Genomic DNA, 15232 nt, shown 5'->3' with positions numbered 1-15232 from the left:
TGACCATCTCCATAAATTGTAATTCACAAAATGTGGTACTGGATCAGGACCAGTGATCATGCTTATTCTGCTCATGGATTTATTTTATATTTTTAGAAAATATTATCTCATCCTTATGTTATAGTTTCCTGCTTGATTAACATAAGGATGGCACTTGATAAAGTTCTCAGACCTCTGTAGATGGTAAATATGTGAAGTAGTTATTTGAAATTTCATTGCTCTTCCAAAGGAAAATCTTTCCTTTCTGAGAAGTTGAAATGGTCATGGGTGATACCTTGGGAGCTGGAAAATTCATGGTATGCAATGGTTTGATCCAAAGTGGCAAAACATGGAGACACACAGGAAGGCAGCTTATGGGAAACATAGTACAATAACAACCCTGACCTCCTGGCCTCTAGAAATTAGGAAGTGCAATTCCTAAATCAAAACCAGAGCCAGAAGTTCTGGGAATGGAAATAGACTTAATTCTCTACAGTGCAAAGAACCTAAGATCTCTGTAAAAACAAGTCAGGCTTTCAGTCCTGTGTACGTGTCCATTTGTTTCATGTATTCCCAAGAGCTGTGTGTTGTGCTGGCCTTGGGAACGAGCAGAAGCCAGTGGAGGAAATGCAGGGTGGGTGGCAGGGGACTGGCACTCTTTCCATGCTGGTGGGATGCAGTTGACCTATAGAAGGGGAATTTGTGCTGTCCTCTCTTCCCACCAGGGGATCTCTTTGTGGTCAAGACTCTGCTTCTCTCCTGTAATGCCAGCTGAACTGGCTGAATGCTGCCACTGCTGTAAGCATCAGGAGAGAGTCACCCACACCAGATCTCTAACCTAGGAATAAATACCAATCGGGCAGAGTGGCAGTCGCCAGGAGATTCTTTCTACTGTTCCTTCGTTTTATGTTCTACATGCAAGATTTCTGCACTGGTGTTGGTCCTGGAGCTTGACTGATCTCTAGCCAGAGTTTGGTGGAGTATCTCTTTGAGAGCAGGGGGTCAGCTGGGCTGGGAAGGTGGGATGGGATGTGTTTTCATTTAAGGCATACTCTCAATTCTTTGTTCTCAAAATCACGGCTGTGGTATTTCTCTGAAATCACAATGCTAGCCTAATAGTGTTATTTTTCACTGTAATCATAGCAGCTTATTCACTGTCCTGCCATTTGAAAAAAAGGGACATTTAATACCATTCAAATAAGGATTTAATTAATTGGAGGAAGCACTTTTCTGAATTTTCCATCATCTATTAAGGAGTAAGAAGATTTCACATCTCAAAGCTGTTTATGGGAAAAAAGTTAAATTGTTCCAACCAAAAAGCATGTTTCTTCTATTATATTTATTTCTATTTGCATGAGACACAATTTTTAGGAAAGGAGATAGAAAGCATCCTTTGTCTTTAAGAAACAAAGACCAAGTGGATCTTGAATGAGGCATAACAATTTTCTGATTCACAGAAAAGTTTGAATCCAATTTACATAAGGGTCTCAAGTAAAAATTTAAAAACAATTATGTTATTACCACTCTTCATGGCACAAAGTGTGCAGGAATTAAAATGAATGAATGTGTGGTATTTTCATTTGATTCTCCAGATGATTTTTCCTAACTTGATCACCAGAACTTGGTGAACTTGGTCACCAGAGCCTACAACAACTTGGTTGTTACTACTTTGGGGGCAGGAGTGGGTGTGGGGTTGTGGTATGTTTTTTTACTCAGAATATCTAAGAAAACTTTCCTACCCTTTCCTATCATAGCCCAGACAGTTCTACTGATATACAGTTTTGAAGTAGGGTTTTATATTCTGTAATATTAAGATAAAACCTGCAAGCACATATAGATCTTAACCATAAAATCTGTTCAAATCAATAGCACAGCTACATACCTACTTATATTTCTTTAATATCTTCTTTATATGCCATTAAAATTGATGTTGTTGGTATAGACTTTGAGACTCTCAAATACCAGGTGATGATGTAATGTGCTTAGGACAGGATTCATCTTAAAAGGAAAGGTGTTTTAAAAGCTGTCTTTGAAGGGCAGAACAGAACAACCCATATATCTAAATTAGGGTCCCAAGTTGTTGCTCCATGCATGACACGAATTCATAAGTGATACCAGTTTCCAACACCAGAGGTACAGGGGGCTCTGTGACAGGATACTGGAGTTAATAGCAGAGAAAAAAATGTGAGAAGGTCACAGATCAGAAAGAATTCCATAAAACTCACACCAAGAGAATCCTCACAGTCAGCCCTTTGGGCTGTCCACCCACCAGTGTAAGCAGCAGCAGGGCTGGCCCCAGTGTGGTACTCTTCCCCTCTTTCCAGAAAAGCAGCTGGATGTTGTTTTTCCTTTCTAGGAAATCAGTGTGCACTTTGAGACATCTGGAACACTACCAGTCCAGCAGAGAATGCCATACCTGCCTCATACCATCAAAACTGGGCTGACTCTGTTCCTGAAGACTGCTATCTCTTTTCTTTTTTCAAACTGGGATTTCATTTCTAGTGGGAGACTCTTGTATTGCAATGGTCTGTGACCTTCTTGTACATCTCCAGTGGCCTTCATTTAGAAAAGTTTTTTTGTGTTTTTTTCAAAATTTCCTTTTTTTTGCCTTGGTAATTTCTTTGGCTTCCCAAACCTTTAAAATCAAACAGATCAAGAGTTAAAACATTTAATCCTGTGTTCTTCTCTTTTCTGTTTTTTCTAATGTATGAGTCATAGTATGAATGGCCTTTTGTTATTCTTTAGTAAATTCAAACAAGATTATTTATTCCCTCATTAGAAAAATAATAAATCAGCAAACAGAAAAATGTGAAACAAAGATTTTAAAAAGATATTTGTCATATCTTACAGTTATTGGTTTTTTGGGTTGTTTTTTTTTTTTTTAATTTAAAAGAGATGGCCAAAAAAAAGTGCTCCTAAAGTCAGTTGATTGCTATTGCTGAAGCCTGAAGCCTTTTGTTGGTGAGGTCCCATAGGAACCAATAGCTGAAGTATAATAAACCCGAGCACTTCTGGGACCCACGTGTGCTGTCTGGAGCAATGGTGACTTGAGCAGAGCCAACAAGAGAGAGTGATTTGCATGATGTACCACCACTTTCTACACTAGCCCCAAAGTCAAAAGGATATCCTTCTTTTTATGATAATTCATTCTTGGACTGTTCTTCTGATGAATTTAACACATTTTTTGCTACTTAAAGATATATCAAAATACTATTTCTTTTGTGATTGTATAAAATTAAGCATACACACAAATTCAGAACCATGTTTATTCTTAAATTTATAAGTATTTTCTGCCATCTTATATTATTTTGATACCCAACAACCACAAGTTGCAGAGCATGAAAACCTTTACGAGACACTCTCCTGACAGCGATTCTTGTAGCTGTTTCATTAAATACATCCTTAGGTTCACAGGACTGTGCTATTTCTTTAAGAAGTGCGGAGCTGAGGGTTTATTTGATTGCCAAGTAGAAATCTGGATTAGAGACAAGAAGAAAGGATTCCTTTCAAAATGATTTTGACACCTCGGTGAAAAGAAGGAGCATCCTCACGAAGGCATGGAGCCAAAGTTCTGTATTAACGGGTTCCGTCCCTGGCGACAGGAGAAGGTGCGTGTTCAGTACGGAGAAACCTCGCCCTGGCCATGGATTTCAAATTCCCCAGCACTCTGTACACCCAGAGGTCATTAAACTGGTTTGGCTTCTGTCCCTCCTGCTGGGAAGAGAAAATGCTGTGGGTGCTGTCTCTGCTTCACCCGTATGCAGTCATAATGTTGGCTCTGCCTTAAGAGCCTTCACAGCTGTGCTGTAACACAGTTAGTTCCCAACATGACTCAGATGAAGGATTTTATTTAATCTGCACAGGACTTTGGAAAAAAAAATAGAATTTTAGTTTGTGGAAACCTTGAGAATGTGCAAAGCTGAAAAAAGAGGACATGAGAACAAGAGGCTGGGTCCCAAAACTTGATTTCCCATTGTTTTATGATAAAATTTCAGTGAAAATGGAAAGATGGGAGAAGAATTTAACCATTTAATTGCTTTGGCTTCCTTCATTCCTGTAATTGTCCATTAGGGCATCAGTCATAGTTTGCATTGCTTCTAGCTCATAAACAGGAGTGTTTGAGAAGTATGTGGCTGTGTTTTGGGGTTTTCTTTGTTTATTGGCTCTAGACTCAGTTTTTCTTGTGGGTTCTTTCCCCCACTGTGCTTTCTGTCACAATTTGCACTATTCACAGTGCTTTATTTATTTGAAACTGTACACTCCTTTTAAAATTTGGAGATTCTTTACTATCATTAAAATCTACACAGAACAAAAAACAAAAAACAACTATCTTGTTGCTGGAATAACTGCAATGGCAAAATTTGAAGATTCTTAATTCAGATTAAGCTCTCAGAAACAAGGAATATTTATCAACTGATCCCACAGGCCAGAACTTTAGGAACTTATAAAGCAACACTTATATAATGTACTTACTTAAGATTGACCTTTTGGCAGGGTGGACAAGAGGTCACCTGATAAATATGTAAAAGCAAATCTCGTTTGTCTTTCTTAGGCAGAATGCCACTAACCACAATGCTCAAACAGGCACAAGGAATCCCACACTGCATGAATATTCCAGCATCTGCTGGAGAGGTAGTCAACAGTTTCGATCTACACATCTTTTATGGTATCTACCATAGAGCATAAATGCATTTGATAACTTTTACAAGAAATTGTTTCAGGTTCCTCTATCAAAGGTATACCAATTTTGATGAGTATCTTTTCCAGTTTAGTCCTGAGGCCTAGACATTGTATCCCAAGGAATATGAGTTCTAAACAAGAGCTACCTACTAAATAATCCAAAATTGCCTGCAAGACTCAAGAACCTGTTTTTTAGGGGGGCTGTTTCTGTGCAGAGGATGTGAAAAGGAAGACTTTGAACACAAAGTGTGCAGAGGATGTTCAAGGAATGTTGCTGTGCCTCAGGCTTCTCAGGCCATGTAAGTAAAATGATGAATGGCACTCAAAAGGAATTGACTTGTGACAGTAAGTGGTAATTGCCAGAGAGTTTTACACTAGAGTTATGAAATCAAGTCTACAATCACTATTATGTGAAGGTAACATTGATGAGGAATTTTTATGTAGCTGAGCATTGCTGTGCATTGTTCCTTGAACCACAGCAGAACCCAAGGAAGGGTTATTGTTTTTATGGGATGTAATCATCAAGAGATATGGCTTATGCTTCTATACAGAAAACCCAGGATTCATTTCTGTACAAATTCAAGCACATGTGCTGATACTCCCATGCCTATGGGAAATAGTAGGTGTTATGGATAAATTTGGATTCATAATCTAGCTATAGAATAGCATAGTATCTAAGGTGGACAATCCAGAAAAGTTAGAATTTAAATTTTACTCAGACAAGTGTTGTAGTGTAAAAACTGAAGGCAAGCATTAGTGAAAATAAGGGAGTCGCCAAGGACATTCTTTTTTTGAAAGATTAGATTTAAGAAATTTAGAGAAATGTTTATTGTGGTCAAACAGGCTAAAAAATTTGCAGAACTCAATGTGAAAGTGTTTTTAACTGAAATACCTTGAATGGATTCTTATTTTTTTCCTCAATAGGGACACTTACCAAGTAACAGTCATTAGGCTTCATGAAAATGAAACAATTACTGTGACAAACACATAAACATTATTGCAGAAGATTGACCTACATGTGATCTTGGTACAAGTTAATTCAGTTTCATTCTCTTTATGTAGTTGCGAATGGTTTTTATCCAGGGTTTGATCTGTTTGTACATTTCTATTTAAGAGAAACAAACAAATCCAGGTCCTTGGATTTATTTCTTATTCTATCTTATGTTCTGAGCATAAATCCAGAAGAGAAGAACACCATGTAGGCCCTTGCATAAAAATTTGAAGCCTGTTGTCTTATGTTCTAGGGTGACTCAACAAGAGCTGGTTATCTGTTTGTTGATTGGAACTACTTGAATGCTATAAACCAAATAACCTAACCTTTTAAGTGATATGATCCTGGATATGAAAACTCAAACCTGCAGGATATAGCTCTGCCAATGCAACAGAGGTATCATGAAGTATTGGCAGATTCAGGGATAAAAAAGTGGTGTGTAATTCCTTTGGAATGTACAAAGGCATTCATACCTTATAAGCATTTAGGGCGCAGAAGAAATGCTCAGGATATGTTAAAAGTGACATCAAATTATTTAAAACCTCTTCATACTTGCTTCAACCTTCTCCACTCCAGCAGAAGAGGGTATTTCAGTTTAAGGGCAAATTTATTTCAGAAAAATAGGCTTTGAAATGAGATCCAATACCTACTAGATTAAACCTCACACTGTTCTTATTTTGTGATGCATACAGAGGTTTCATCCCTTTTTTGGATGACAGTTCATGGCACTCACAAATTATTGAAAGGAGGGATGGTTCCCTGGGTCACTGTAATTTCAGCAACACTTGAGAACAAATGAATGAGCACTTCTGCAAGACATGACCTGGATCAGATTGATTGACTGACAGCAGCAATTGGTTGATTGTTTTAGCAGAGATGTCCACTGTGACAGATTTCTGCATTCACTCTGGGGTTTTTTAAGGCTACAATCCCAGCAAAACTGGATTCATAACAAAACCTGCTCAAACCATTTGATTTGGAAAACAAGTTTGTGTTGTCTGCTTATTCTCAGTTAATTGTGTGGAACAAAGAAATAACTAGGTTTTAAGGCATTAGTAGTTTCAAGATTTCTTTTTTTTTTTTTTTTTTTTTTTGCCCTCTCTACCTTCTTGTTTGAGGAGCAACAGACAAAAAAAATGTTCTGCATTCCTTTCAAATGTTGTAATGACAACATCAAACTGAATTACTTGAAAAGAGTTTGACAGATTGATGCCTGTGATTTGCAATCTTATTCTCTTCATAATTTTTCTTAATGTCTGCTTTCTCCCCAGGTAAAACAAAATCATGTTGTGAGGTGGAAATAGTGAGAAAAGCCCTGGAACAGAAGTGTGATTTTCAGTCCTTCCTTTCATTGATTCTGATTGCTCATTAGTTGAAATACCCAGGTTTGCTCCTCCACTTCCGAGATTCTTTCAGTCTGTGCAGATGCATCTCTACTTACCTTTTATCTATGTTAGGGAGCACTAAGAATTAAAAATACTCTTTGAGCTTTACCGATTGACTCCTAATTAACATGAAGAAATGCTTTACCCCAGGTGCTTTGGCATGGGGTTTTATTTTCACATGCATATATGTCACATAGTGTGCACACTAACTGTTCATATACAGTGTCAGCATGCATTTTGTATGCACACAAAAGTTCCAGATGTGCTGTGTGTCTTGTTTAGTTGACTTTAGTCTTCTGTAAAGCCAAGAGAAATATTAATCATTCATTTACTGTTAGGGGATGGGTCTTCTTCTCATGTTTCAGCAAAGGGGGTGGAAAAGAAAAGTAAGCCAATTTTTTTCCTATTTAAGGCCAAAGCTGGGGAATGCTTGTGGCTGAGTTCTGTACATGGCCCGGTGCTGGAAGGGCAGGGAACAACCGATGTTGCTATTTTGAACAGATTTTTTTTTTCTTCCCCCCCCATTTTTATTTTTGCACAGAGAGTCTCATGTCTAATATTTAGACATGATGAGCTCTGTGCAAAAAGTAACTTTGCTCATTCTTGCCGTGTTTCAACCCTCAGTTATTTTGGCACAACAAGTCGGTGAGTAATTCAAGCTTCTTATGATTTCATGTTTTTATTTTATTTTTATTTTTACCAGTAATTTTAATATCTTGTCAGAAGTGTGTATGCACGAATCTCACCAGAACACTTTTCCTTCACTAATTCAGCAGTCAGATATTTAATGGAGAAGCTGAAAGCTGCAGGGATTTGCAGTATCATCCCAAAGGTTTCTCTTTGCTTTGCTTTCTTTAAAGTTAGAAGGACTGTACAGTGCTGTCTGCCTTGGCTGCATTTGTTCTTGTTCTTACTTGTTTTCCTGCTACAGACACCAAGGAGATCCTATGCTATTTCTTTTAACTCTTGGAATAACATTTTAACTGTTAGCTCCATGCTGCCTGGAAGCTCTTTTTCACAAGGAATAAGTCTTTGCTTCCAGCTATTTTATTTGGAGTTCTCCTTTGTGCTTGTTTGTCTTACACAGGCACCGTGGGGGTTTCTTTCAACAATTTGCATGCAGAAAAAAAAGGCTTACAATTCTGAATGGTTTTGTTGAAGGAGTTTTTAAGAGTGATATATGAAAATATGTCAGCTTACAGAATTTTTACTTTGGCATAGAACAGGAGGGGAAATTCATTCCCTCAGCTGCAATAGTTTGAATCAGGCATCTGCAGGCTGTTTCAGCTCTTCAGGAGACTGATTAGCAGTTGATGGTATGTGGAAATCCATGCGAGTGTGTGCGTGCATGTTTACAGAGAGCAAGAACACCAAAAACCAACTGAACATGGAATTCAGAGGGAAGAGAAGTACTTTGTATACAAAAATTCAACCTAGAGTGAAGATAAGTGTGGTATGAGTATTTAAGTTAAACAGATGGCATTCCACAAGTACAGCTGACCTTTTTTGGATGTCTTCAGTTCCTGTTTGCCAGATAGTATAAACCAGACTTTCCTTAAGAAAAAACACTTTTCTGTCCTGTAAATATGAAAGATCGGCAATTTATTTATTCCTACAGAGAGGCATGAATAACCTTACAATTAATTCAATAAGCAGCAGCCAAAGAAATTGTAGTGCTGTGAAGGAAAGCCAAATGCCTTTAAAATCACACCCTATGCTACTCTGTATGACACACATCATGAAAACTATTACTTGAGCCAGTTCAAGGCAAACCCATCTGTCTCACCATACCTGGACAGGGACCTCTGTCGAGGGGTGAGTGAGTCCACCAGGGGCAGCCTGTTGGCACTGGAGCACTTGGAGCTCAGGAGGATCTGTGCATGAGCAAATCAGACAACAGTCTCTGCAGCACCAGCCTCCCTCACCTAGCATAGGCACAGGCTAAGCCTAAGTGTCTATAAAAAATAAACCCAACCAATGCATATATTCTGTAGAGAGTACAGAGAATTTACTGTGAACTGATCCTTTTCTGTTTCTGCTTTGGGGAATACAAATTTTTTCTCCAATTATTTTCAGTAAGGATTATAAAATGCAGTGATTATAAAATGTGAGCAAATGTGTGCTGTGAGTTTTCTCTGCTTACAGCAGCAGACAATACGTATATTGTTTATATTTAACATGCAGTAAGTGTTCTATTATATACCTTTGTCTATCATCAGAGAGATAAAGTCTAAGAGACAATCCAATAAAAAGAGAAGGAACATCAGTTTTATTTCTCTACATACACAAACCTCTTCTGAGTGCCAGGTCTCCTTCTCTAGTCACATCCCTGGACATTTCTGAGGTGCAACATATATTTGATTCAATAAATGGTAAATTTTGGATAGAAGAATAATACACAAATTAAGTGTGAATGAGTATTCTCATTTCTCTGCCACATTCCTGTTTCATGGTGTTGTAACATTTCCTTACTGGACTAATTTCCATACTATTTACAGGGATGAGGTTACACAGAGAGAATGAAAAATCACTAGTTATCCCTTAAAAAATTGGATTCTCTCCTCACTTTAGAACATTTCTTTCCACACATTTGAATATGCTTTTCTCACAGAAAATAGTAATTGAAGGAGTTGATTATTCATATCACTAATTCATGTGCAGGGCAGGGAATGGACTGGGAAACCAAATTTTCCACAACTGAAAAGAGAATTTCCAGACATGTTAAAATGCTCTCTCTTGTCAAGAAAAATGTTTATATGGTTAATATCAAATGTAAGTCAATATAAAAATTTCCTTAGGAAAGCCTGCCAGGAGACAAGACTTGGCAAGATATTAAGGAAACTGCTCAGTATACTCTGAGTTTAGGGGAGTCAGATGTACCCCTGGGCTATGTGTTTCTTTGTCTTGCTGTAATAGCTTGGAATGGAGATTTGAGTACAGCCTCAGGCTAAACCTCTTCTAGAGCTTGGGATTCAGATACTGTGCAACAAGGAATTTTCTGTGAACTCAAAAGCTGTGTCCTTGTTACCCATGGATATGGGTATGTTTTTAGCCTGGAGATGAAACCACCTTGACACAATCCAGGTTTTCTGACGTGTCAGGGCTTTCCAGCTCTGCCCATGTTCAAGATAAGATGCCCCTGATGGCTGATAGGACACTAAGCCAGCACTTTGGACAGGACAGATGATTCAGAGTCCAGCAATGTATATTGGGTTCCACCCTTTGAAGGCACCTTCACATCCGGCATATTAAACTACTCAAAAGTGTAAGATGTTAGAATGCTTCTTTAGGAAAGAAATGCATTCTCCACCCAAGTTGTGAAAGCATTTGCTAAGCCTTGCAGCCTGCATTCATCCCATTTATCTTGAGTTTGTACATGCAATTATGACAGCTACTTCCAGAAGACAGAATAAGTTTGAATAAGTTTTAGCTAGCCAGACTGGAGGTATTTGGCACTTTCCACTGCCTACAAAGGAAGCACATACACAGTGCCCTCACATCAGTGCCAAAAGGAAGTCAGATGGATTTGGGTCTCTCAGCTGCATCTGTGATGCTTAAAGGGCACTCCAGTCAGCCAGAGCAGGACACTTCTCATAGGTACACCCCAGTCCTTGAGGAACTTCACTAAGGTCATTAGAAAAACTCTACTGCTCTGAAAGCAGTGTGGCAGCAATGCCAGAACCCCTTCAGTATTATTCCAAGTAATTTTTTTGCTCTAAAGTAATTTAGTGTTTTCCTTGTAATGCAAGTATTATCTTGGATGTTTGGTCAGGAAACTAGTTTCTGAGGTAATGGCTGAATGCTAAAATCTCTCTGAAAAGACTTATTGACCTTTCGTATTACTTTCAGTTGAAAATTGCAGTTTTAAAATGATATATAACCATTACATGTAGGTTTCAGGAGGCAGCATGCAAATGACTTTTCCTGCTGAGAACCCATTTCTGATCCCAGAGAAAAGAATGATATTTTAAGAAAACTTGTAAAGAGCTGATTTGGGCATTTTGATTTCTGTTTTTGTTAACTGGGAAGGATTGGATAGTATGTGAAGTGGATGGGTACTGTACAGATGTAGTTTATTTGTGAGACTGCCAGACTGTCATGTTTAGCAGTTAGCTGTATGGAATACTGTACACATGTGCTCTTTGTTGATAAATTTCCAGTTTAAGGGTAATGCTAACAACAGAACTATCTCTCTTCATAGCTTTTGGTAACTCAGAAAGGTTTCCCTCCAGAATTTTGACAGTAAAACCAGATGATGCTCATCTGTGTGCCAAGAGATAATTAACCATCATAAGTAACCTGGACTATGCAAAGTAATGAAATATCTGGGGTCTACTCCTCTTCTTCCATTTTTCCTAGCTATTTTTTACCAAGCACACAGCAGACAAGGTTATGCTTAGGAAAATTGAAACATTCCTTTCTGGTCTGGAAAACTAATGCTAAATGAAAGCCTAGGGAATCCACCCCCTCCAAACATTATATATATGTTCTTGGAAATATGACAAATTTCATAAACACATTTTATATCACACACCCCTGGAACACATTAGCCTTTGGAAAATTAGACTATTATATAACCCTTTCATTATTTTCCAGATCTGTTTTTGACTTGAGACCAAATCCCCAAATCTACATAGACTGATTTTTCTGAAAGAGGAGGTGGAGTTGGAAACATCCACTGCTTTATTACAGGGGGAAGAGGCAGAGGTAGAAGGGTGTTGTTGCTGGCACAAACCTCTGTTGATGCCTCGGTCAGAGTCATTATGTTTGCTCTCCTCTTAGTGCTGCAGATTACAAGCAGATCCTATTTCCTCTTCCAGCTTCTGCCAAAGTGTTGAGGTTTGAAATAAGCAGCCAGGTGTCACTTGCAAACTCCGCTGATGCCAGCCTTACACAACAGCTGGGAGAGAGTTGTAATTAACGCTACTCAAAAAAGAAAAGAAATTACCATCACTTTTTTGTTCCATAGGCTGGCTGAGAAACCGGACTGACACTGTTCATTAGTCGTTGTTATGTGCTAGTGTTGTTCACACCTTGCTTTAATCAGAAATCTGCAGAAAATGGGACATACCTGCCCTTGTAATTGGGACAGTGTACTGAGGGGCAGTAAAGGAAATGATGCAGAGCAGCATTTAGCATTTGGGATTAAAAGCAACCTCTTCAGGGTTGAAAGGTTCAGCCTACCAGGAAGGGCAAACAATAACAAAGTGCACTTTCCCAGGCTATCAGGCACCTGGCACACTGTATCGCTCTTGATGTTTCTGAGGTAGGCTCCTAGTCTGCTGAAGAGCACAAGCCACAGCTGCTGTAAGAGTTGCAAGATTTAATTTCTGGTTTGGAGTAATTTGTCAAAGCTCACAGAATTAGATATTAGTGGAATGGTCATACAATTCATATTCCAGATTATGCTGTCCTTTAGTCATGCTTGTTTAAGAAACTGGGCAAAAGATCTCAGTTAAGGAAATGGAAATTGTTGGCAATAGCAAAGATATGTTGTTAACAAATAGAGGGTTCTATGGTCTTAAAGTAACTGGATTAGAGTCCCACACCATTACAGTTTGATATGATAGAGCACAGTTCAATTTATTATTGGCAGCACCCAAAAAATAAAACAGATTTGAGAAAGGTATAATAAAATCTGTTTATTGCTTCTGTTAGCTCATTCTCCATGTTGTAGCCTGGTAAATTGTAGATTACATGACTTTAACATGGTTTGGAGTTCAATATCTACTGCCATTTGTCTATAATTTTGAGACATTCTGGTTTTGGTTTTTGGCAGATGATAAAAAATGTTCAACCCCAAATAGAGCAAAAATTTCAGTGTCATCATTTACCTGCTGCAATACTTTACCAGCCTATCTCTGTTTCTACTTATCCATGGTAATACACTTTATACAAAAGGAGAGCTGGGCACAGATGTGATTCCTGCTCCAGGAGGGGTACAGGAAGGGTTATTTTACCTCTGTAACTTCAGGTCAGGCTGTTGAGGGCAGCATGGCTGGGTGCACAGAGTGCTGCAGCCCTGGCCCTCAGTGTGCTGCCCATGTGCATCCCAGGGGATGCTGTGGATTCCTCCTGGAGGGCTGGCTCTCTGCGGCCTTGCTTGTCACAGCAGTGGTGTCCCTGTGGAAGAGGTGCTGTGTGGTGGTTCACTGCTGGCAGCTTCCCACAGCCTTGGTGACTGCTGCAGGACAGTTATAGCTCTAGGGATTTTCTTCTACTGAATCTTTTGATGCACAGGGGTCACCAAGCTTTCCTTTCTGTCCTCTGTGGCTTCCCTGACAAGAGACGTCTTGTCACTGGAAAAATCTGTAAGGAATTCCCACAGAATTCCCTGATTGTTCTCCTTTCAAGACAGTCAGGCTTTGTTTCAGGGAAATAAGATTTACATACTTATATGTGGTGCCCATGCTATTAATATTTCTCACATGGCTTTGCTACTGTTAGCACAAGAGAGACAGGGAGAGGTCTGCTAACCCTGTCTTAAATGCTGGAGGTGTGCAAGGAGGAATGAGATCCACCATTGGCTGTAGAGTATCTCATCTTTCACACAGAGGTATAGTACATTGAATTTTTCATTTATATTTTCAAGCAGTCATTATTTTTTCTCATCTCCTCTTTTACATGAAATGTTCTTTGAATTTTAATTTGAGGAAACCTAACCTACTTCCAACCACTGCTTCTCTTTATTTATTTTCACTTCAGAGCCAATCTTGTCTCTGAGTTTGCAAAGTGGAAGCCTCTGCCTGTTTCATGTCAACATGACAATGGAAAACATGATATAACCCCCTCCAACAACAACCGATTGTTGGCTTTAGTTTGGATAAACTTCAGCTCTGGGACTTCTGGCTTTGTTTAGTTTAGCAGAGGAGATTCCTTTCAGATTAGCTCAGAGAGTACTTCCATTTTCCCCCACTTATGTCAAGCCCTTCATTTAAACATGAACTATCAGAATGAGAATGAAAATGGTACCTCCTTTGACAATGTCTGCACATTTTTGTCTTGCTTTGATTCACACAAGTACTCCATGAAGAGATGCCTGCCAGGAAGGAGAAAGCATGCACAGGACTTTCAACAGGGTAATGAAAATATATGTATTTCAAGGCTGAATGTGTTTTTTTGTTTTGAAAGCCTAGGCCTTCTCCTACAGCTAAAGGGACACCCAAATGACTGCCAAGAAAGGAGGGATGTGACTTGTACATTTAAGACTTTAGCAGAGTTTGGCCTTCAGCAGAATGCAAAGTTATCCACAGCCACTGGAGACACATCCCTTTCTGCTGCTGGATTTCTCTTTCAAGTCACTGTGCATCCCACCCTGGAGAGTGGCACAAGCACCTCTGCTCTCCATCAGGTGCAAAGCATTTCTTGGGCTGCTTAGGCAGCTTCAGGCACCCCTTTATTCCCAAATCCAGCACTGCAAAGGGCTGCAGAATCATAGGAACAACCCAGGCACGTTTTTCAGCAGCAGATATGAAAGGATGATCTGTGTCTGGAAAATGCTTCCCACAGCAATTCAGCTCTGGCAGTTCTTGGAAAACTCCTGGACATAATCAGTTCCCACTGAAACTCCCTGTAGCTCACGCCCAGTGACCAGTTGGTGCATTAGAAGGATGTTTGCAGCAAACATCTTTTCTTCTCTTCTTTCCCTTTGTGCTGGTGCTTCTCTTTTTCTTCCATTTTCTTTTAGGAAAATAAGCAAGAACAAAATTGCATCTTTTTTTTTCAAACAGATGAGACAGAAACAATTGCTCATCCAAACAGAATTAATGGGAAATACTGGAAGCATTGCTCATTGTTCCTTTGATGTTCACTGTAATAGTCATGCTGAGCATCAAAGGAGAATAAACTACATCCCCCATGCTTTCCTTCAGCTATAAGCAGCAAAAATAGGATTCATATTTTCTTGGAAAACACTTTTATGTTCATGAGAGTCTCTTTAAAAAAAAAAAAAAACTTACAGCTTCTCTGGTTTTGCCTTTTAATCTACTGTATGGTGTTTGCTAGTTTCCCTACAGAGCAGTCGTCATTCCGTGCCAACTGTTTAAGAGAAGAATGTCCTAGTGAAAGCAAACAATGGGCTATGTAGTGGGAATTGCAAATCTTTGAAAACAGTAATTGAAATCTACTCAGACATTTTGAAGATTCTTTGCACAATATTCTAAGACTGTTGGTGGCTTAGCTGTTGGCCGGGTGGTCC

The 15232-nt window shown here is 39.0% G+C and overlaps 1 protein-coding gene across 1 annotated transcript in view; it reads left to right on the top strand.

Moving 5' to 3' along the window:
- Nucleotides 1-7469: 7469 nt before the first annotated feature.
- COL3A1 (collagen type III alpha 1 chain) overlaps nucleotides 7470-15232 on the top strand; it is a 49158-nt gene continuing 41395 nt past the window's right edge. Inside the window, exon 1 of the mRNA XM_077785151.2 lies at nucleotides 7470-7680. Within this exon, the coding sequence (XP_077641277.1) occupies nucleotides 7602-7680 (79 nt within the window). The 5' untranslated portion in view covers nucleotides 7470-7601. The remainder of the gene's footprint in view (nucleotides 7681-15232) is intronic.

This window comes from Lonchura striata, chromosome 7, assembly GCF_050655825.1.
Source record: "Lonchura striata isolate lonStrDom1 chromosome 7, ASM5065582v1, whole genome shotgun sequence".
In the NCBI taxonomy this organism is placed as follows: domain Eukaryota; kingdom Metazoa; phylum Chordata; class Aves; order Passeriformes; family Estrildidae; genus Lonchura; species Lonchura striata.
Note: the sequence above shows the minus strand (reverse complement) of the source record. Positions and strands in the feature narration are given on the sequence as shown.